This window comes from Erpetoichthys calabaricus, chromosome 18 (genome assembly GCF_900747795.2).
Source record: "Erpetoichthys calabaricus chromosome 18, fErpCal1.3, whole genome shotgun sequence".
Lineage (NCBI taxonomy): Eukaryota > Metazoa > Chordata > Cladistia > Polypteriformes > Polypteridae > Erpetoichthys > Erpetoichthys calabaricus.
This window is the reverse complement of record NC_041411.2, coordinates 17,482,281-17,504,712: the sequence shown is the minus strand read 5'-3', so window position 1 is coordinate 17,504,712 and position 22,432 is coordinate 17,482,281. Positions and strand designations below refer to the sequence as shown.

The 22,432-nt window shown below is 41.3% G+C and overlaps 3 protein-coding genes across 3 annotated transcripts in view; 2 read left to right on the top strand and 1 right to left on the bottom strand.

Annotated features, from left to right (window-relative positions):
* Positions 1 to 2,105, top strand: part of sppl3 (signal peptide peptidase 3) — a 59,760-nt gene extending 57,655 nt beyond the window's left edge. The window contains exon 11 of the mRNA XM_028825097.2: positions 14 to 2,105. Coding sequence (XP_028680930.1) covers positions 14 to 85 — 72 coding nt within the window. The 3' untranslated portion in view covers positions 86 to 2,105. The remainder of the gene's footprint in view (positions 1 to 13) is intronic.
* pop5 (POP5 homolog, ribonuclease P/MRP subunit) overlaps positions 1 to 22,432 on the top strand; it is a 270,905-nt gene that overhangs the window by 150,471 nt on the left and 98,002 nt on the right. The window lies entirely within an intron of this gene.
* On the bottom strand, positions 3,380 to 9,972 carry acads (acyl-CoA dehydrogenase short chain). The gene is made up of 10 exons (XM_028825096.2): positions 9,852 to 9,972; positions 8,640 to 8,803; positions 8,282 to 8,431; positions 8,071 to 8,182; positions 7,600 to 7,751; positions 5,970 to 6,140; positions 5,616 to 5,753; positions 5,444 to 5,539; positions 3,924 to 3,980; positions 3,380 to 3,846 (listed from the first exon to the last, which is right to left on the bottom strand). Exons 1-10 carry the CDS (start codon positions 9,880 to 9,882, stop codon positions 3,694 to 3,696), a joined length of 1,224 nt encoding a protein of 407 aa, XP_028680929.1. The 5' UTR covers positions 9,883 to 9,972; the 3' UTR covers positions 3,380 to 3,693.

The following is a 22,432-nucleotide window of genomic DNA, read 5'->3' as shown; positions in this document are numbered from 1 at the left end:
TCCATCCTAATAGGGGGATCTGCGGCGCATGTGGTCAGAGCCATTCCACTCCAAGGCAAGCAGCTCCCGTTTCCTGGAGGTATGATGGAACACAACCCCAAAACCAGCCAGCGATGGACTGGCACTAATAAGCTGCTGAGTGCCCAAGGTTTTGTGTCTTGTGGTTTTGTTTTCTCATCTCGCCCAAATGGATGCTGTCTGGCATTAATCAATAGGATTGCTTTACAACACCAAGAAGGAAGAAGGTACTGTGGGCAACTATTGCGTTTCCTTGTTGTGGAACTCTGTGCAGTTCAAAATCAATCCATCAGTTATCATGTCCTCAGGACTTGGAGTCAAAAATATACCAGGGGGGCTTGTAACTGCACATTTTTTTAAGGAGAAAATAAAAAGACATAAGCTGAACATTTAATATGTGCACAAGGCTGCTGCACTGATGACAGTACCTACAGAACTCTTGAGGGCAAAAAGGGACCAGAAACTCGTCTTGGAACTTCAGCACAGAAAGACAAGGCAGCCATATTTCTCTTCCTCCCTCTTTCCAATATTTTGATTTATTCTCCTCTATTTTTTTGTGTGTCAATGTTTTATTTTGTTGTGTTTTTTTTTTTTCTTGCCTCCACATTTTGAGTGATCCGTCTTGGCAGTATATATTTGCTGTATTGGATTCCCTTTGCCACCTAATCTTGTGTTAAAATCAAAGAGATGAGGATGTATGTGTGTGTGCTTGGAACCACAGGGATGTGTGAAAAGTATATATAAATATGTATGTATGTATGTATGTATGTGTGTGTATAAATGTGTATGTGTGTGTATATGTACAGGCTAAAAAAAACACACCTATACATACCACTCTGAAAAAATCATACTGTGTACAAGGCATTAACTGCTGTAAATTCACGCATGTATAGCTATTAAATACGGCTTCATTGTATACAGCTTGTTTGCTGTCAGGCAGTCCCTGTTCACAAAAGTATCATCACACATTATTTTATATAAAAGACCGCAAAATGCATTCTTTGTATCATGGTGGGGATAGGGTGGGAGTAATAGTATAAAGTCTGGCAGTAGTCCATGTCCAGGATGCAAATGGTTCCCATTTCTAAGTTATTGAATTGGACTGTGCCTCTGTTTCTTTGTTGTTTTAAACATTGTACTGCCCATAATTTGCTGAGCACAATCAAAGGCTCTGTATAAATTTAGTTTTAATGCTTGCAGCAGTTTGGTTACTATACTGTCAGCAGCCTGGGGTACAAGGGTGCTTTTGTAGGATGCTTGGAGCCACCTACACAACTTTTGCATCAAAAACAATTATGCAGACATTTGAACTTTTTCTTTTTTATTATTTGCAACCGCGTTTGACATATAAAATTGTTAATTTGTTATGGTTGAACCTTCCTTTGATATATTTGTAAATTTTGACATGGCTGTTGACTGGCAGTGCACTGTCCAGTCGTGACGTCACATGAGACTTTTGAAGTTAACGGCTTGAAGACCTCGGCTGTCTTCAGCCTGCTTTCAGATATATAATCAATACTTGCTGTTTATTTTCTTAATTAAAACAGGCATTATTTTGTTGTACTTAAATCCACCCAGGTCTGTGGGAACTGAGCTTGGTTAGGGTGGCATGACCTAGATGGGTGGTATCAAGTTTTACTTGGCATTCCAGTGTCTAGTGGCACATTGGTTTGAATAGTTTAAACCATCTTCCCCTGAATGAAACATTCTGTCTTTGCATGATCTCCAGCAGGCTACAGAATAACAGTGTTCATATGAGGCCTAGTCAAAGGTTTCAGTGCACCATGTACCCCACACCCTTCCCCCCAATGGGTCCTGTCTCTCCCCCGGCCCCTTTCAATTTGTGTTTATTTTTATGGAAGAGTGGTTTCTTTTGTCCCATTAACTGTATGGTTTTGTGCTGTAGATTAGAGGTTCCATTTTCTACATACCGACTCGAAAAGAGTTGCTCTATTCAGCAGTGAAATGAGTGGACTCTGTAAACCATTGTGTAGTGAACATGGAATCCAAAGCTGAATTAAAAGAAAATCATCATTAACCTCATCAGTGAGGATTCCTTTGTAAATAAAGATTAAATCTAACTGTAACTCTTTGCCTTCTGTTTATTTTTAGTTGCAGTTGCATCCCATCTTTATTTTTTTTTTTTTTTTATAGATGGAAGTCTGTGAATGAATAACCGCAGACAGCAGTTGGGAAATTAACATTTGGGAGTTAACTCAGTCCTTTGCTCTTGGCTGCTTTTAACTTAATAACAACATGAAAGAACCTGTTTTAAAATGGTTTATATGTAAATATTTTCAAAGCTACATTTTGGACATGTCCATTAGGCAAAAGTTTCTTGTGTAAACATGACTGAGTAAAGCAACCTTGAACATACCTAAATCCTAGGGAATCAAAGTGCAAGTATATTTTACTCCACTGAAAATCAAAATTTTCCAAGGCCCAGGTTGGAATGTGACATCTCAGTCCTCAGTTTACTTCTGTGTCGTCCTTAGTACTTTAACAGCTGCTTCTTTGTTGGTACAAGTTCACAGGTGTAAATGGTATCTCTTAACATGCTACCTACTTTATTCTTAACCAGCAGTCAATTAATACAATTTTAAGTACTGAGAGCCTTAAGGTAAACCAGTAGATGTGGGTGGTAATGTCTTTTCTACTGTTTTCACACTTGTTAGGGTAATGTGTTTGAATTTCATAAAATCCATGCAATAGAAATTGACTCTGTAGACGAACGCCTAAAGCAAGGCTGTCTGATTAAAATGAGTTAAAAGTGGGGATTGACCTTAAATGACAGAAAACCTGCAGCAGTCTAGGGCATGTTAAGCTCAGAAACTTAAAATTCCTGTGATGTGCAATATTTAGTATGTGGATGGAAATGAGAAAACCAAAGGGTGGGAGTGGTGTTTGTCAGACAGTTTTACTGAATGTGATTGACACTTGAATGCATACATTCTAGCAAGGAACCCTGGTGACTCACAAGGCATAATTTTAGTGCAGGGGTTAGGATTAAGAAAAAGCATTTAAAGCATGGGATTTCATGTCCACCCCTCTATTCTAAAGTACCCCTTTCAATGCTCTAGTATACAGTTGTGCTCATATTTTACATATTCTTGGCACAGTGTTTAACATTTTAGCCATTTTTGGAATTATTTTTATGCAAACCTTTTAACAGGATATTTTCTTTATTGCTATGGTTTATTAAATTATTATGCTATTCAATATGCCTAATATTTTAAATCCCATAAAATAGAAATGTTTTCTTAAAAAATCTTGTGTGCACAAAAACAGACATGTTGTGGCACCTCATCCATCCATGTGTTACTAGCAGACTTAAAATAAAGGAGGTATGTTACAACAGAGGTAAGTATAATCCTTAATTTTAATACAGTGCTCCAAAAAGTTTATTTTTAACAAATGCTGCCCTACAGCAAAATGTTTGCTTTGCCATTGGAAAATAACAGCCCAAAATGGAAACTTTCAGTAAATGCATGATTGGGGAGCTCATTCACAGAATACCCATTTCAGCAAATGGACATATTTAGATACTACCCATCTTCTGCACAGTCAGGCACTTACCAAAAAAATCATTTAATATAAATGTGCATCAGATGCGTGCAGGATCTTACTGTGCAATATTTGCCAAATGTCACACAATATCCTCACTGTCTCCAAGCCTTATCCTCTGTATTCTTTCAGGATCTGGCTAGAAATGACCAATCGCTGAATTTCACTTGTGCCTTCATAGATCTCGGTAATACGTGCATCTCTGTAATGTCTTTCAGCTGGCATATCCGTCACGTAGCCCATTCCTCCCAAAATCTGAATGGACTGAGGAAAAGAAAAGGAACATTGGTACCAGACCTGTAAAAACCAAAGGAGTTTGATGGTCTTGGTCTCTTGCTCACCTGATGAGAAATGAATGTCGCTGCCTCTGAAGCTGACAGTTTTGCCATTGCTGCCTCCTACGAAGAAAATGGTTGAATTTGGTTAACTGTACAGCTGCAAAAAGCAATGAAAAGTATTTACCTTATACAAGCAACCCGGCCCATTCAGTAGCAAAAATAGTGACGTGAATAGTTCTCCATACAGTGGTGAACAAACCAGCACTTCATATTAAAATTATACAACTGCCTGTTGACAAACATGTTATATAAAACACACTAATGCTTATGCATACATATATATTACATGGACATCCCTCTTCATCCTAGTGAGTGGCTATTGTTTAGTTATCTCCTAGCTCTTTGGCAAATGGGCTTCTTCTTCACTAAACGTGTTAAGATGTGCACAGTTCCCCACTATATTTTATACAGCTCCACCAGCGTTTAATTAAGTGACAATGTGCTGTAGAAGCCCTTTTTTCCCCAGAATGATTGCCATGACATTTTAATATGAAGTAAAAAGGGAAAATAGAATTACTCTCTAAAAAGCGGGATCTCATTTCAGTTCCTTGATTACATGGGACCATTCTGTGTGTTATATTTAACAAAGTTTTATCCCATCATTTAGCTACTGTATCTTTAAATCTGGCATGGTAACACCTTATGGTATTGCAAGTTTTTTTTTTTTTACTGCTTAAATGTGGAAAGTGCGCACACAAGCCCCTGCAAACAAGCAGCAGAATTGCCTATAGTGAAATCTTACAGTATCCTAGAGCCAGAAATACAAGGGGCAGGTGACCCAAAAGTCATAAGGTGTAGTTAACAGTATGCTGTGAGGTATGGTCTTGCCTACAGTCTTGTTCATTAGTGTGCCAAATGGCACTATGCAGAGTTGATGAATTTGACATTAACATTTTGTGCATGTGACTTCTGATATTTCTCCAACCCCCCAAGCTGGGAGGGGAGAAGGTCATATCAGAGCACCAAACAATGATTAAGTTTTTGCAAATTGACAAATGTGTTAGTTTGTCCCCGTGAACAAATAGTTATCAGCAACATTACACTGACCTACTGTGCCTGTAATCTGTGGGAAAGCATCAGCAAGAAAATAACATAGCAGTGACACACAACTGCATTTTACACCTGCACACGCATTGTGTTGTCAGGCAAAGAGTTTTTGACTAAAAACAATGTGGCTGATGCTTTCCACACCCCTAATTTGCCAGATCTCACTCACTGACTTTTTTGTTCCCAAAAATAAATAAGTATAACAGGTGGCTCAAAACCCAGTATGAAAAGGAGTTTGTTTCCAGGAATGGAAGAAGTGGCAAGACAAGTGAACTGCATCTCAAGGGGAGTATTTTGACAGTGAGTAAAATGAAACTGCTCTAAGTTATATAATTGTTTTAAAATATTCCAAGCATTTTTATCCCCCCTCCAATATGACTAATTGTGTTGCATTTATTTTCCTGCTTAACTTTAGGCATCAGTGTTTATATTGTAATATAATCCAAATAGCAGATAGAAAAGCACAGCCACTTTACTTTTGTGAAAGGCGATTTGTTGTCCTTTAGCATGGCAGCTCTCCAGGTTAGAAGACGTGCACTTTCCAGGGCCAGGGCCATGTCAGCAATCTTAAACTGCACGAAAATGTGAAATCAGTTAGCTGTAATGGATACTGTGCAAGTTTAGAAAAGTGGAGCCAAAGCACTTTACCTGTATAGCTTGCATCTTAGAAATTGGTGCCCCAAATGCAGTCCTCTTCTCTGCATAATCAACAGCACAGTCCAGTGCAGCCTGACCGATACCCAGTGCCTGTGCTGCAATGCCAATGCGCCCACAATCCAGAGTTTGCTGTTTAGAAACGATTGGCAGTTTATAACCATTAGTAGTCACACCCATTCAAGGATAAAACAATGTATGCCACCAAGCTGACAGAACCCAGTGGCCCAGGCCCACATGCATTATTTCACTTTTGTCTAAAGTGTGGCTACAACAAGTATGTAACATCCATCCTTAGGCTATTGAGGTCAAGTTCCAATAAACTGGGCATTTCAGCCTGTGTATTACCATGGCAATCTTGAAGCCCATGCCAAGCTCTCCAAGCAAGTTGCTCTTGGGTACACGGCAGTCCTCAAAGATCAAGTTGGCAGTAGATGAAGCGCGAATGCCAAGCTTATCTTCCTTCTTGCCCAGAGAGAGACCAGGGGTGGGTATGGGAACAACGAAGGCACTGATACCCTAGGATAAGCAGAGAGATTTGCAAAATGGACCAAAAAAAAAACAAACAAACACACCACAGACTTGGAAAAAGCCCAGTAATCATTTGAAAGAATGTCCTCCGCCTACCCCATTAAGAGTTTAGAGCTGTGTTGTATGTGACCAGTGGGCAAGTAGAGCAGCTGTGAGTATATGTAGAAATGGAGAACTGGCACATTTCTATATCGACCAGTTTAGTGGAGCCAGGGGATGCTATGAAACCAAACTAATGTGATTTTTCTCCATCTTTTACAGCAAAAGGTTTGTAATGCTTAAGATTCATTCTTTATAACCTGTGATGGTATGATGCCCAGATTTCCCACAACTGGCATCAACTTCTTGGACTCCCAACAGCAATAATCACAACACAGAATGGCTAGGCAGTGAGGACACATAACAACTGTTAGCACAAATCAAGGTGCATTGTGCTTTTCATTTCAAACAGTTGTCCATAGCAAATCAGAGTGTAGTGCATTTTCTTGATTAAACAAATAACCGATAAAAATAAGTGCTTCAACCATGGGAAGAAACATTGTAAACAGGAATAAAAAACAAAAGAATTGGGTACTAATCTCACTGTTCTCTTACCCTTGGTGCCTCTCGGAGTCCAACCCCTCTCTCCCATCTGGCGTGCATAGCAGACACTGGCTTACGGCCGGCCAAGCCTGGCTCCACTGGCCCACCACCTTCACACAAGCATTTACAGGACGGCCTTCCTGAAGCCTTTTGGTTGCTCTTACGCCCAGAATGCTCAGCAGAAACAACCATACCTCTCGCTCTCTGCCAAACCTCCTGCCCATTGCAACCGCTTGCCTACCCATTCACATTTGCTCTTTTTGATCAACTCCCTCATTGTCCTTTCGCGCTCCTGTCTATCCTACTAAGGCTCATTTTATACTTTTGTGAGTGCAGGTACAGTACCTCGATTACAACCCACAGAGTCTCAAGGAAGAAACTGGCACGATTAGTCAATAACACTTTGTAGCAACACAACCACACAGTGTGTCTGAGCCACATTGTTTTAAATAAAACCTAACACCCACCGCCGCAGACCCCCTAATGTGCTTCACCACAGATGTGGAACAGCATTGGTTGTTGTTCATCCTTAACTGTGGCACCAAAATAAACACTAACAATTTTCTGGTAAGACTGGTAGATGGGTAAACAGTGCCGTTTGGCATAGATGTAGAAGTGGCATCTTCAGAACTAGACAATGTGTTGAGACTTCCTCAGCCCAAGTAACACCAACCTTGCCGTTCATTTTGTAACATGTTGCCTCCTATGCAGTTTCAACATTTTCTCCTTGTATACTTTTCTCCCATTTTTTTTTTTGTTAAGAACTGGTTTGAGAAAGTAAACTGAGCAATGCTGGCTAACTGACCCTGCTGATTCCATTTCTTTTAACCAGTGTAGGTAAAGGCTGCCACTTCCAAGCGGTTACCTTGTGTTTGAGAGTCTTGTCAGTAGTGGCAAAGACAACAGCCGCAGAGGCATCCCAGGCATTTGTGATCCAGGCCTTGGTTCCATTTAGAACCCAGTGATCCCCCTCCAGGCGTGCGACTGTGGAAGCTGCACCGGCATCACTGCCATTCCCTGAAAACGAGAAAAGCCAGAACCGAGTTATCATGAAATTGAAAAAAGTCATGAACAGACAAATCCCCAACCAACAGAACCTTCATCCTTTTAGCAAAGAAATGAAAAACAACAATAATATATGGGGGAAAAGCGCAAGTTACGCTCAGGTGTTGGGGGTTAACCATGGCACTGGATACATCACTTACAAAGGACATTTATGAAGGTAATTGATTTACTTCCACCTGTTTAATTTGTGTCCATGCTCACTCTTGGATTTGAAACCCGTTCTCAGGGAGTCATAAGACAAAGCCCTTATCCTCAGGATTTCATATCTTACCTGGTTCGCTGAGTGCAAAGCAGCCCACCTTCTGTCCTGTCGTGAAAGGAGTGATCCATTTGTGCTTCTGTTCTTCTGTGCCAAACTTCAGGACTGGACCCAGGTACAGCGACTGACTCAACAGGGGAATCAGCAGTTAGTGCACGGCCCGTCTACCCGTCAGCCAATCCCAACCGCATATTCTTAGACAACAGACGGCACCATTGCTCACATTGTTAACACTTGTGATGACTCCAGTGGATGCACAACCTCTGCTGATCTCCTCCAGTCCAATAGCATAAGCCAAATAGTCCAGGCCTGCACCTCCAAACTGCTCCGGCACCTCCACAGCCATCAGGCCCATGGCTCCAAGTTTTTGAACCTATTTTTTGCAGAATATTAAACACAGTGATGTGGGAGATTAACATAATGATGTGCAGAGTGTAGGGTCTACACATTTCTGAGAGATCAACCTTACAAAGGGAACAAATGAATACTATACAAGCTATGAAGTGCGAAGTCTGTCTGATGGATGAATGTCAGGACAAGTGAAGGAACTGAAGCACTTGAGTCATGGAGTCTCAGTGTACCTGTTCAGCGGGAAACTGGTGCTCCTTATCCAGCTGCGAAGCTATGGGGGCAAGCTCCTTCTCTGCAAAGTCTCGGCATGTCTGACGCAGCATTTGGTGAGTTTCTGGCAGTTCAGCCATCTGGTAGACTGAGTGCAAACATCTCAGAGACCTTGGGGTTAGGGCTGGAAGGAGACAAAGTAGACTGTATAAATGTTAGCGATGCAATCCGAGCTACCTGGGGGGGTAGGTTGGGGATACTAGTGACTTTCAGGCACAGATGGCTCTGTGGTTATAACATATTGGTTTTATATCAGACAGGCATTTTACTATTCTGTTGTCACTTGCTGGTGTTATGCTGCGAGTGTTCATTGCTCTGAAACACATTACAAGGGTACTCGTTAAGGCCAAGTGGAGGCTAAGAATCTGCCGGTTTGATTCCCGTTACTGCCAAAGGGGATCTACTCTGTTGGGCCCTTGAGCAAGGCCTTTAACCCGTATTTGCTCCAGGGGTGCTGTACAATGGCGGACCTTGCTCTCTGACCCCAAGTGGTATGCAATAAATAACATTCCTAATACCAGAAATTGCATAAGGCGAATAAACATAAAATAAAAACAGGTGAAAGGCACTATATAGAAATGCTCATTGTTGGTAGGCACTGCATCAACTGCATGCTAAGCTTCATGTCTATTGTGCCTACACTGACGAGAACAATGGTAGAAAATCAGTCGATAAGTGGTTATTTAAATGTACTTATTTTTTATAAAGGAAGTTCGTTAAAAAAAAAAAAAAAAAAGCCGGGGTTAGGCAGCTACTGTTCACTTAGCGGGGCGTGACGGCCCTGACGTGCATGGGGAATAACAACCATTGCAACACTGGGACAAAGGGCAACATCGGTCTAACATGAGATCAGAAAGAAAGATTTATAAAAAGAAAAAAAAAAAGACTCTTTGCCCCTTCGGCTATGCTTACATGGGATTACAAACGTGCCTTCGCAGTGCTACTCTTCTCCTTTGCTGGTGCGAGATATTCAAACCCCTGTCCCGCATCACTGATCAGCAGTTAATCAACTCGCGCAGTCAGCGATGCTCTCCAAATTTTAATCTGCACCAAATGCAATCCGTGAGAGCAAGCACGCAGGGGTCTTTGGTCGGACCAAAAAAAATACTCGTGTTAATTTTAAAAAAAAACATGTAAACTAAAACGTATTCAAACTCGGATGGGACTCTGACCTTTTCTGGCTCCGCACAAAATAGCGGCCATCCTTTTTCCACTGGACTGGAGCGTCTTGGTCTAACCTCCGACTGGCAACAGCAATGCGTGTATAGTGTTCCGAGCGGAAGTGATGAAGGAAGGAGGCGGTGCTTTATTTTTGTGGTAATGGACGGACGCACCCCTCCCACCTCATTATTATAGAGTAATCAGATGTGCTTTTGTACCCGACATTTCCTCTTTTAGATGCCTAAAATATCGATTTCGTATTGCTCTTAACAGACTGGGTGGTAATATAAAAGATCGTGTCAAGCAATGCTGGTAGACGTTTTGAACGTACACACAACGGAACCTGAAACAGACGTTGCTAGAAAGCACGAAGAAGTTTGTTTACAGAAGATTATTTATGCCAACATTAAATACAATCTAATATGTTAACTACGTTACAATGCAATAAATATACACATGGTTTTGACACGACTTTATCGTGTCATAATCAAGCGCATGTTTTCACTACAATATCATCCAATTGATTGATTACTTTTCAGTACGGTACGCAATTTTCGCATCTGTTTAAAATGCCATTGAAAATTACATTGCACTTATTATGTTCATAGATCACTTGTTTAACTGAAAAGCAATACTAATGTATTGCATTTTGCTTAGAGGCTATATCGAGAGTCCCTCAATGTAACTCAATGTAAATCAAGTAACCAATCAGCGTCAAAAGGGTGGGGCAAGGGGCGCTCCACTTCTAAATATTTGTGTGTTATGGCCGCACGCATATATTTCATCTGTGTGGAATGATTAACCAAAATGGTTAGAAGTTTGAAGTCTCACTGAAAACGGTTACGTGTATGATAAGTTGTCTAAATAACGTGTTATGATAGCATATAGTTCCTTTCTTCTGAAGGTCCTGACAGATATGTAAATAACTTTAGCAATACAGTCATCCCCATCTTCAGGTATTTACAAACCATATTTAGGGATCATTTTTGCAATCAGTTAGTTAAAGCATCATGAGTTAAGAGAAATCCTACTTTATTTCATCAATTGTTTTAAATGGAGAAATAAAATACAAAACTAAGATAAAAATAAAACTAGGGCTGCTTTTTTAATTTGTTTGCTACTTTAACAATGAAAAAAGTGACACTGTTTATTAAAAAGTTTAAATTGATGTTTTTGTTACATAAAGTAATAAAATAAAACTTCATTACTTTATAGGGATGTGTCAATTATCCTTAGCCTCCCCCCCCCCCCTTTTTGAAAAGAAAATGTCACCCTACATTATTACTTTCAAATTATCTTATTCACTCGATGACTAATGCAGCTTTAAAAAATAATTGTAATTTATTGCTAGTGGTGTTTACATAGCTGAAAATCGTCCACTAAGTTTTTCTCTCTTACTCTTTTCCCACTTCTAGGTGGGGTCGATGTGTTTGATCAACCCTCTCCATGCAACTCAGTCCTGCGCCTCCTCCTCCTCCTCAGTCAGGCCCTTTTCCTTAAGATATTCACCCACCTCCACTTTGGCCTTCCTCACTTTGTCTTCCCCTGCACTTACATTCCCATCAGTCTTTTACCCACATATTCATTGTCTCTCCACATCGCATGTCCATACCACTTCAACCTACTTTCCTGCACTTTCTTAGATATCTCTGCCACTTTTATTGTACCTCTGATTTGTCTCATTTCTTATTCTGTCCTTTCTTTGTAACTCCACACATCCATCTCAACATTCTCATTTCTGCCAAATCCAACTTCTTGTCCTGTGCTTCCTCTGCTCTCTATGTCTCAGCTCCATACATCATTGCTGGTTGTACCACTGCCTTAAAGATCTGACCTTTAACCTTTGCCTTAATTCGATTCTCCACAAACCTTCTTCTGATTGTCCCCTCCAGACTGCACTGTGTGAGGTATCTCTGCATCTAATCTTGGGCTGCCACTGATCCCAGATATTTAGAATGTATCTACTCTCTTCAATAGCTCTCCCTGTGATCATCACATATTTCGTCTTCTTCCTGTTTATCTTCAACCCTCTATCTTCCAAAGCCCTTCTCCATTCTTCCAGTGTCATCAATGTTGAGTATGCATTCAGTTTAAACGGAGACGATGTTTCACTTTAAGAAACTAAAACACGAACATTTATCGATCCATTTTAAATGGTGGAAATATTGATTCTAAACTCATTCTAAATAAGTATTTTAGCTTATGAGACTTAAATATATATATATATATATATATATATATATATCCTTTTCCTTAAGCATTGTTAAGTACCTGCCAAGCATGGAGGAAATGCGTCACAACGCAGGCACGGTCCTTCGGCGTGCATGCCGATTACGTCACACATCAATAAACATAAACAGGTAGGCGGGCAAGTCGTGAGGCCGAAAAGACAGGGAGTCACATTAAAGTCTGAAAAATTCTGAAAAGAATGCTACCAAACATATATATGTAGGTTTTAAAATAAGCCAAAATAAACGTGACATAAAAACGTCACTGTTACACATTTCAGCTTAGGATTTATATGTATATACTGTATATATATTATTTATCTTATGATAAATTCCATCTGCCACAAATCTGTCCAAGTCCCTCTGTAACTATTTGGCCGATTCAGCACAGTTCTGAAAAAACATTCTTTGGACAGATGAGACCAAGATCAACCTCTACCAGGATGATGGCAAGAAAAAAGTATGGAGAAGGTGTGGAACAGCTCATTATCCAAAGCATACCACATTATCTGTAAAACACTGTGCAGGCAGTGTGATGGCTTGGGCGTGCATGGCTGCCAGTGGCACGGGGACACTAGTGTTTATTGATGATGTGACACAGGACAGAAGTAGCCGAATGAATTCTGAGGTGTTCAGAGACATACTGTCTGCTCAAATCCAGCTAAATGCAGTCAAATTGATTGGGCGGCGTTTCATGATACAGGTGGACAATGACCCAAAACATACAGCCAAAGCAACCCAGGAGTTTATTAAAGCAAAGGAGTGGAAAGTTCTTGAATGGCCAAGTCAGTCACCTGATCTTAGCCCAATTGAGCAGGCATTTCACTTGTTGAAGACTAAACTTCGGACAGAAAGGCCCACAAACAAACAGCAACTGAAAGCCGCTGCAGTAAAGGCCTGGCGGAGCATTAAAAAGGAGGAAACCCAGCATTTGGTGATGGCCATGAGTTCAAGACTTCAGGCTGTCATTGCCAGCAAAGGGTTTTCAACCAAGTATTAGAAATGAACATTTTATTTCCAGTTATTTAATTTGTCCAATTACTTTTGAGCCCCTGAAATGAAGGGATTGTGTTAAAAAAATGTTTTAGTTGCCTCACATTTTTATGCAATCATTTTGTTCACCCCACTGAATTAAAGCTGAAAGTCTGCACTTCAACTGCATCTGAGTTGTTTTATTTAAAATTAATTGTGGTAATGTACAGAACCAAAATTAGAAAAACGTTGTCTCTGTATCTGTATATATTAAATTATGATTCAAGAAGGAAAATATAAGTATCACTAACAAACAAAAAAAATAAAATTGTAATATCTCTCACTGGGAGAAGTAGCTGGATGGTGTAAATATTAGCAAGGTCAGAATTGCATGACCTCACTTCCTTTCCCTTTCATGAAGTCGTAAGGCATTTTGGAAGATGTGCAGTATGTGTGTATCTGCTACTCCTTCTCTTTGTTCTTTTTCACTGGGACTTTGAGTGTACAGTAATTGCTTTTTGCTACTTAAAAGTATTGACTGAATGCAGCAGTTTATCATCAGGTCTCCTGTTACGTGAAACATTCATCCATCCATCCATCCATTTTCCAACCCGCTGAATCCGAACACAGGGTCACGGGGGTCTGCTGGAGCCAATCCCAGCCAACACAGGGCACGAGGCAGGGAACCAATCCTGGGCAGGGTGCCAACCCACCGCAGGACACACACAAACACACCAAGCACACACTAGGGCCAATTTAGAATCACCAATCCATTTATCCCATTTTAAGGGGCTTTCAGAATAGCAGGCAGTGTGGGTTTGTAGCTGAGGAAGTGGGCTGTAAACTTCAAGGCTGCTGACTCAACTCCAAACACTGACTCCCTGTGTGACCCTGAGCACATTAGTAATCTTACCTGCCTTCCAAATGGGGGGGTATGTGGATCTGTGGATCCTAGACATCTTAAGAGGTTTGTGTTGCGAGACTTGAAATGCACATCTCAGTTTTTTTTGTACAGATATTAGAAGTGCCTATGATACACCAGAGATGACAAGTTTGATGTTAGTGTGAAGCCAGTCATGCCTCCATTAAAGGGACCCTGAAGAAACCTGTCACCACCATCAGTAGGAGACAAATTAGGGCTCAGTAGCTTTCGGCTCTCATCACTTGCTGTCCTGTTAAGAGTTAATGGTCGCGTTAACTCTACGGAGCTTAAACCCAGAGGTAAATCAGCTATTTCCTAGTGTTAACCAACGTATCTCCTTTTAGTTAGGTGCTGCATTTTAACAGTGAAGTTGATTACAGAAGCAGAGCATTCCCAGACTTATTTAAGTGATGGGTGTTGAGACAGTTCCTGGAGGATGAATTAAACGCGCGTCTCTATTGTTTTTTTTTTTTTTTTTACGGATGTTGGAAGTGCCTACGAATCACTGGGGAAGACCTTATTTATTTTATTTTAATGCCAGGCATGCCCCCCATTAAAGGTAACCTAAAGAAACTTCTCTGGCTGTTTCATTGCACCAGCAACAAGGGATGATTTAAAGCTGTGTGACTTTGGAGTCTCATCACATGCTGTCCTGTTTAACAGTGAATGGTCGCGTTTACTCTGAAGAGCTTAAACCCAGAGATAAATTGAGTTATTTCCATGGTGTTGACCAATGTGTCTCCTCTCAATTAAGTGCAGAATTTTAGGAGGAGATGATTTAGGGCTGTGTGGCTTAGCAGACAGCAACATTTTGTTGAAAATGAGCTTCATATTTACTTGTGATGTTTACCCCTTGGTCAATGATAAAAGAGAAGGGGTCCAATCTGATGTTGTTTGCTAGACAGTCCACTGGAAAGAACACACTTTTGTTCAAATTAATTTGGAGTCCAGAGATCTTTTGAAATTCTGCTAGTGCAGTTAGGGCTACAGGCACAGAATTTTGTGGGTCTGATATATACAGTACCATATCAGCTGCATGTAGTGATACTTTCTGTTCCGGTCCTTCTCTGAAAATCCCCTTTATCTCTGATGCATTTTGAAAGTAAACAGCCAGTGGCTCAATGGCGATTGCAAATAGCAGTGGTGATAAAGGGTTCCCAGTGTCATTTTAAATGCTTACTAGTTGTGTGATTTTTACGATAAAGGACGTCAGGATCATCTCACTGTAGTATCTGCTCACGGTTGTGTTTTTTTGTGAAGTTTCTTGAATGTTGATAAGGTGATGCTGGACTGCATTAGTGGGATCGCGGCCACCTTCTTTTATTTTTGTGCAACTGTTTTTAACTAGGTTCCTATTGGTAATTGCCTTTGACTTATGGATCACACTTTTGTTTCCCATTCACTTTGTACCTACTTTATTAATGACTGTAATTTTGATTGTGCTCTCTATCATGGGACACAGATATCTCCTTATCCAGAACTCCATGCGTGTTACGTTCAGGGGTCCATTTACTTTCGGGAGCTCAACCCCACAGATAGAGCTTGTCCATTAACTGTCTAGTCCAGTTTTTTAAGCAATGAACATTCTGATGTGACGCCCTATCACGCAATTTCTCATAATAACACTAAATAATAGAGTGGTCTTTCTTTTGTTACGTAATTTGTAGAGAGCAGCTATCTGAAGTGTATAGCACACGGGTGAGGTCTTCCCTTGAATACTGCACACAGTTCTTTTGTACTGAGGAGTTCTGTCTGCACAGGGAAGGTCCCATCTTTAGTTCCATCTTTCATGACATGTGCAGATATTCTTGAAACACAAAAATAAGTCCACTTGCAGATAAGAATCCAGCCATTAATGACAGTGGGTTATTGAGATGGGTTCCTCTGCAGAGCCCTGCAGCTCTGCTGGACAGCCAATTGGATTGCAGGTGTTTGTCACCTGGTTTACTTCAGATAACTCCCCACCCACAACCCTAATCTTAACCATAGTGGAACTAGGTGTTCTCACTGATATATAATATAAAGCAACAACCTACTCAATGGAATGAAGCTCTGGAGGTCCGCAGCTAGAGTTTATTGGGAATATTTGGAGATCTTCATGGGAATGACTTAACTGACAATTTTCAAAGAGACCACCAAGGGGCAGTGGAGGCTAAAAGCCTTCTTTTCCTTAACCATCAGCTTTAAATGCACAGAACAAGCATCTGTCCATTTTCTTAACCTGCTAACCCAGGACAGAGTTGTGGGGCAGATGCAGCCAACCCCAGGAAACATCAGACTTAAAGCAGGAACAATCCATGGACAGGATGACAGTGTGAACACACAGAGACATCAGGGCTAACTGAGCTTCACCATGCAAGGAGCACCCAGTATGTGAACCCTGGTGTCCTTACTGCGAGGCAGCAGCGCTACCACCATGTCACCCACACAGATCGACCTCAGATGTGGAGGACAGTCAGAGCTCCCAAGGATCTGCCTCTTATGGTCATGAAGGTGACATGTAAAGACACACAAAACTACAGACACAGAAAATGAGCACAAACTTATCAGCCATACCTACTGAGCTGCATATTCGGCTCCATTCTGTAAAAGATAAAAATGAATAAACTTAATGAGTGAGACTTAAAAGACCCCCCAGTTCAAATATTGTACCTGCATTTGTGACTTTTCTGCAGAAGAAGAGAGCTGCATTACTGAGTGAATAATCACATGGTTCACCACAAAACATCATCTCTTCAGTTCTCACTCGCAATTTTAAATTACTTTCATTTTCCTCTTCTGTAATCTTGAAATATATTTGCATTTTTCATGGTTTTGTCAAATTCCCCTTCATAAAATCTCCTTCTTATTTGACAGCAGAACAATGGACATGAAAATGACTGGGGTGCCAAGTGCAGATTTAAAATGGATTTCCGGAATTAACAGCCTACAGGCCCTTGGCTTTGAATCTGTGCGACGTCTGATGAAGACGGAATGGAATTATTTATGTTTATTATGAGGGGATGCCCGACCAGTGAGATTTCTGCCCATGTACTTGTGCCCACCAAAACATATAAGTGACTGCTGCTGTTGTACATTTGTGTGACTGCAGTACAATAAAACACGTGCCTGTCATTGTAACTGTGGTGCAAGCTAGGGGCACATCTCCTGTTGGCATTTCTAGTTTCTGGATGTCAACTTCATACAACGTGTTTGCTCGCCACAATCTGGATGGTCGTTTGATGTCAGAACTTTTGGTTTTATCTCCAGTCCGTCCTCAGCCAGCTTGTTGTTCTTTGTGAACCCAGGCAATGTTTTTCAGGTCCTCCATGATTTTCGTGATTGTGTTTTGCTTTTAATCCGTCTTTCATTCTTTTTTATTTATTTATTATGTGGACAGACCCTCTTCTTTACCACGGTGTTCCTAATTTTGGCTTTGCTGGCTGTCCTTTTCATCATTAGTTCCAATGGCTTCTGACTACCAACTGTCCCAAGTGTCAGTGACCATGTAAGAAAGTGACCTGTTGTTAAAACTGAGAAACCAGAGTGACACCGAAGGACTAAACTTCAGTCAGGTGACACGTGCTGTCCACTTCACTGGGCCCTGTTCCCTCTTTGGGGTTTTACAGACCCCTTTATAAAGAAAAACGCTAGGATTTGAAAAATGTTCACCACGGTTTGCTGTTACTAAACAAAATTTTCTGTAACAAAATTAAAGATCTAAATAATTCAACTAACATAAATACATCATCTGTTTATATCTCTCCCTGTTTTCCCACTCCATCCAGCTCCTTCTCTAAGTTCTCACCAGTCACATCTGCGTCTGTTAATAACCTGCTTTGTAAGATGAGGCCGACTACTTGTGTACTGGACCCCATCCCCACCACACTACTTAAATCCTGCCTTCATGCCATAATCCCGACTGTTACAACAATAATAAACTCTTCCCTTGACACTGGCTCTGTGCCGCTCACTTTTAAAATTGCTTCTGTAACCCCAATGTTAAAAAAGTCTGGCCTTGATGCTGACAATCTTAACAATTTCCGGCCTATTTCCCACTTACCTTTCCTGTCAAAAGTTCTCGAGCGTGTTGTAGCTTCCCAACTCACCAATTACCTAACCTCTAATAATTTGATGGAACCCTTTCAGTCTGTTTCAGGGCGCGGCACAGCTGTGAAACTGCTCTGCTACGGGTAACCAATGATTTGCTTATGGCAGCGGACTCTGGACAAACCAGCATATTAATTCTGTTAGACCTCAGTGCAGCATTTGACACTCGGGTCAGACATGACATCCTACTGTCCAGAATGGAGAACATGCTGGGTATCTCTGGCACTGCCCTCCAGTGGTTCAAGTCCTATCTGAGTGATAGGCAAGAGTTTGTTAGTCTTGGCAAGAGCAGATCCAACTCAGTGCCAGTCACACAAGGAGTCCAGGGCTCTGTCCTTGGTCCTCTGCTTTTCTGTATTTATATGCTTCCCCTTGGCCATATTATCCGTAGTTATGGATTGGGTTATCATTTTTATGCAGATGATACCCAGCTCTACTTCAATGTTAAAAGTGGAACTTCATCAGAGCTTTCTCAGCTCACAACCTGCCTTAGTGAAATTAAAACCTGGATGAAGCAGAACTCTTTAAAATTAAATTGCAATAAAACTGAACTCCTGCAAATTGGGACTAAAATGCAACTTAATAAAATGAGCTCCTTCCCAGTCTATCTTGGCGGTGATCTCATCAGACCTGCCTCTACTGTAAAAAATCTTGGTGTCATTTTTGACTCCTCCCTCTCTTATTCCGCCCACATAAATCACATTAAGAAACGTTCTTACTTTCACCTCCGTAACATATCCCGTGTTCGCTCCTTCCTCTTCTTTTCTAACGCTGAGAAACTTGTCCATGCTTTTATCACATCCCGCATCGATTATTGTAATTCCCTACTGGCAGGTGCCCCTTCTAATCTTATATCACAGCTCCAGCTTATTCAAAACTCAGCTGCAAGAGTCCTTACATGGACCAGCAACAGCGAGCACATCACACCCATCCTGCTCCGTCCTCACTGGCTCCCTGTGTCCTACAGAATCGAATATACAGTAAAATCCTACTAATAACTTACAAAGCCTTAAATAACCTCGCGCCAAACTACATCAGTGACCTTCTCCATCACTATGTGCCTGCCCGCCCACTAAGGTCCTCTGATTCTGGCAATCTTGTTGTGCCCATCACTAATCTACACTCCATGGGTGACAGGGCCAGACTTTGGAATGACCTACCAAAATTAATCAGGTCAGCTGACTCCATGAATTCTTTTAAAAAACTATTCAAAACTCATCTGTTCAGGAAGGCTTTTAGCTCTATTTGACTTTATTACCCTTCTCTCAGTTTAATTCTCTGTCAAGATGCTAATGTAACCTGTGTGTGTGTGCTAGACCATCAATTATGTTGTCTGTTTCTTTTTTTTTTTTTCAGAATTCACTGTCTTAATCTTCTTTATTTATTTATCTGGTTTGTACAATGCTATATACTGTATACGCTGCCGTTCTTTATTATATTCTGTAAGTGCCTTGAGCATGGGAAAGGCGCTATATAAATAAAATGTATTATTATTATTATTATTATTATTACTATTTGGTTTACATGAACAGATTGTAACGAGCGGATTTCGTCCCCAAAACGGCCGGGTCACCTACTGTGTCCCCTTTGAGTTGTCCGGTGTCGCACATCACTTGGGAGACGGAACAGAATTATTGATGTTTATTAGGAGTGGATGACCTACCAGTGAGATTTCTGCCAATGTTCTTGTGCCCACCAAAACAACGTTAACGAAGGGTCGGCGAGCAGCTCAGGAGGATAAGTGCCACTTTTTAAGGGGAAGCCCCAGGTTCAAGCTCCAGTACCCACCATATAAAATGTAGTTCCAGTTATTTCTTAAGTGCCAGTTTACATGCAGTGCCCTCCATCATCCAATTATATTAAAGACTTGTTGCGCTTTGTGGCATTGCATTAGCTCACCCCGATAAACTGGCCAATTCAATCCACCAGGATATACTGTAATGCCGGCCTGCCCAGTAGTGTTACGGAACCATTTTATTTAAGGGGTCCGCTGACCTTTCTTTGGTATGAAACACGTCTGGCCGCCATGGTGCTCAGTGAGCTGCGGTGGCTCAACCTGATAAGCCGCTGATATAACCCACCCGTGCACTTGAGTTCGAGTACGAGGAGAAAAGGGGTCTGAAAATAGAAAGTAGCCTATTTATTTGATGAGCTTCGCAATACAAATCATTGATAGATTACGAGAGACGGCAGTGAGACAACGTGAAAAGAGAGCGACTCGAGCCGGCCACGCGGTTGAAACAGACCGAGCACCCCGACTGAGCTCACCACACAGGATTCACCTCATATAATATACAAAGTGTCCGTTTATTTGTCGTACCCGCCATTCTGTCAATGATATAAAAGATTTCTTCTCAACTCCAGCAAGCTGGTTAGCTCACCGAGATGGACGAGACGATTCTGTTCTCCCGGTTGAAAAGCGGAGGTGCGGGTTCGAGCGCCGACTCCTCCAGCCGTGAAAAAGGGGCAGCCCATTATTTTAAGGGGTCCACAGACCTGTCGCTAACATTAAACGCATCTGTTCGCCGTACTAAACCGTCAGGCTCGGTAGCTCAACGGGTTGGACCACTCATACGTGGTAGAAGAGTGTGGGTTCGAGTCCGCCCGAAATAATAAGTGCAACTGAATTAGAGAGCAGACTCTTTATTTACTGTGGGCACCGAAGAGTTAACGGTATAAATGATTTCTGTGCCGTTCTCCAAAAGGGGACCCCCGTGGTGGCACAGCGAAACAAGCAAACGACCTCCCCAGGCAAAGCCGAGTCGGCCCCGCGATCGAGACCGAGCCACGAGCAAAGGGGCGCCCCCGAGTCGAAGAGAACCCAGAAGAATGACGATCAGTAAGACCCTCCATTTTATTGGAAGTCTCCATCCAGAGTCGAGTTGCTAAAAGTGCCCAAGTGCCGCGGTGAGAAAGGCCCACGCAGTAGCTCTGCAGGATAAACACCTCCAGACCCACCAGCCAAGATGGAGCAGGCGGCGGGTACGAATCCTCCTCTTACCATCACCTGAAGAAAATATGACCTAGAACGGAAAACAAATACTTACTTTTAACAATCATAATAAAAAAACCGAGCATTATGCATTTTTAAAGAAAATCCTAAGAACTACAAAAGTTATAATTGTACATTTTAATTATATAGCGCCTTTCCCATGCTCAAAGAGCGTTACAGGAATTCAAAAAAAGCAACAGGGAAAATACAAAATTAGATACAAATTTATATCCACATAAAACACTAAATAAAGATAAATACTAGAAAACGAGCTATTAGCTAAACAAACGGGCTCGTCGGACTGAGTGTTCTCTCCTTTGTCAAATTTCTTGTTCTTATCTTCTATATTATTAATTAACAAAACAGAAGATCCAACCCGACGCCAATTAAATGGTGTTTAATTCCTCGAAACTGAGTATTTTTTCCAGCATGGTGGAGGGTACGAGGTGAGGAAAATCAGGCAATTTCTGTTTAACAAAATTTCTAATTTGAAGATAGTGAAAGAAATGTGTAGCTGGGAGGTTGAATTTGGAACTTAATTGTTCAAAGATATTGTCTATATAAAGATCTCTGAGCAATTTAATCCCAAAACTTTTCCAGGTATTAAAAACTGGATATGTTTGCGAGGGTTGAAAGAGGTGGTTCTCTTGCAGAGGTGCCACAGATAAAAGATTTTCCATCTTAAAATGCTTTCTAAGTTGTTTCCATATTCTGAGTGAGTCAAGCACAATTGGGTTATTAGTATATTTGCGATAAGTTGCATTTATTGGAGCGCAGAGCAGGGAGTATAAAGAAGTACTACAGGATTTTACTTCTATTGCGGACCAAGCCTGTGTATGTTTATTTTTTTGTATCCTGGTTTTTATGGCTTGTATGTTTGCTGCCCAGTAATAAAACTGAAAATTGTCGAGTTCCCTTTGCAGATGCTCACATTGAGACCATACAGACTGCGTTGGAGAAAGGGCTCATTTCTAGGCCCAGAAGAAATGAGTGTACAGTACTGAGTTAAATAATGCAGCATCCAGGGAAGGAGCAGGTACCCCGTTTACTATGAGAAGTACGACTGTTCTGGGAGATACTGGATGTTTACTTCTCAGCATTTACAGGAAAAAAGGAAGCCTGGAGTTATTTTGGGCGGACGACGGTCACATTTGACACGAAAACAGGGAAGCGGTGGCGTCTTTGTAAATGTTCAAAACAGCTGCCTCACTGTCCTTACATTACTTGTCAATGTGGTGGCCTTTCCTGACCCCCAATCCTTGACTACCCTACTCATATCTTTCTTCAATATATTGATACCCCTTCTGTCCAAATGTAAGCCATCAAAGTGGGACAGGTGCTGTCTGAGTCCCAATGTCCCATAAACCTATACCTGTCTATCTTACTCCA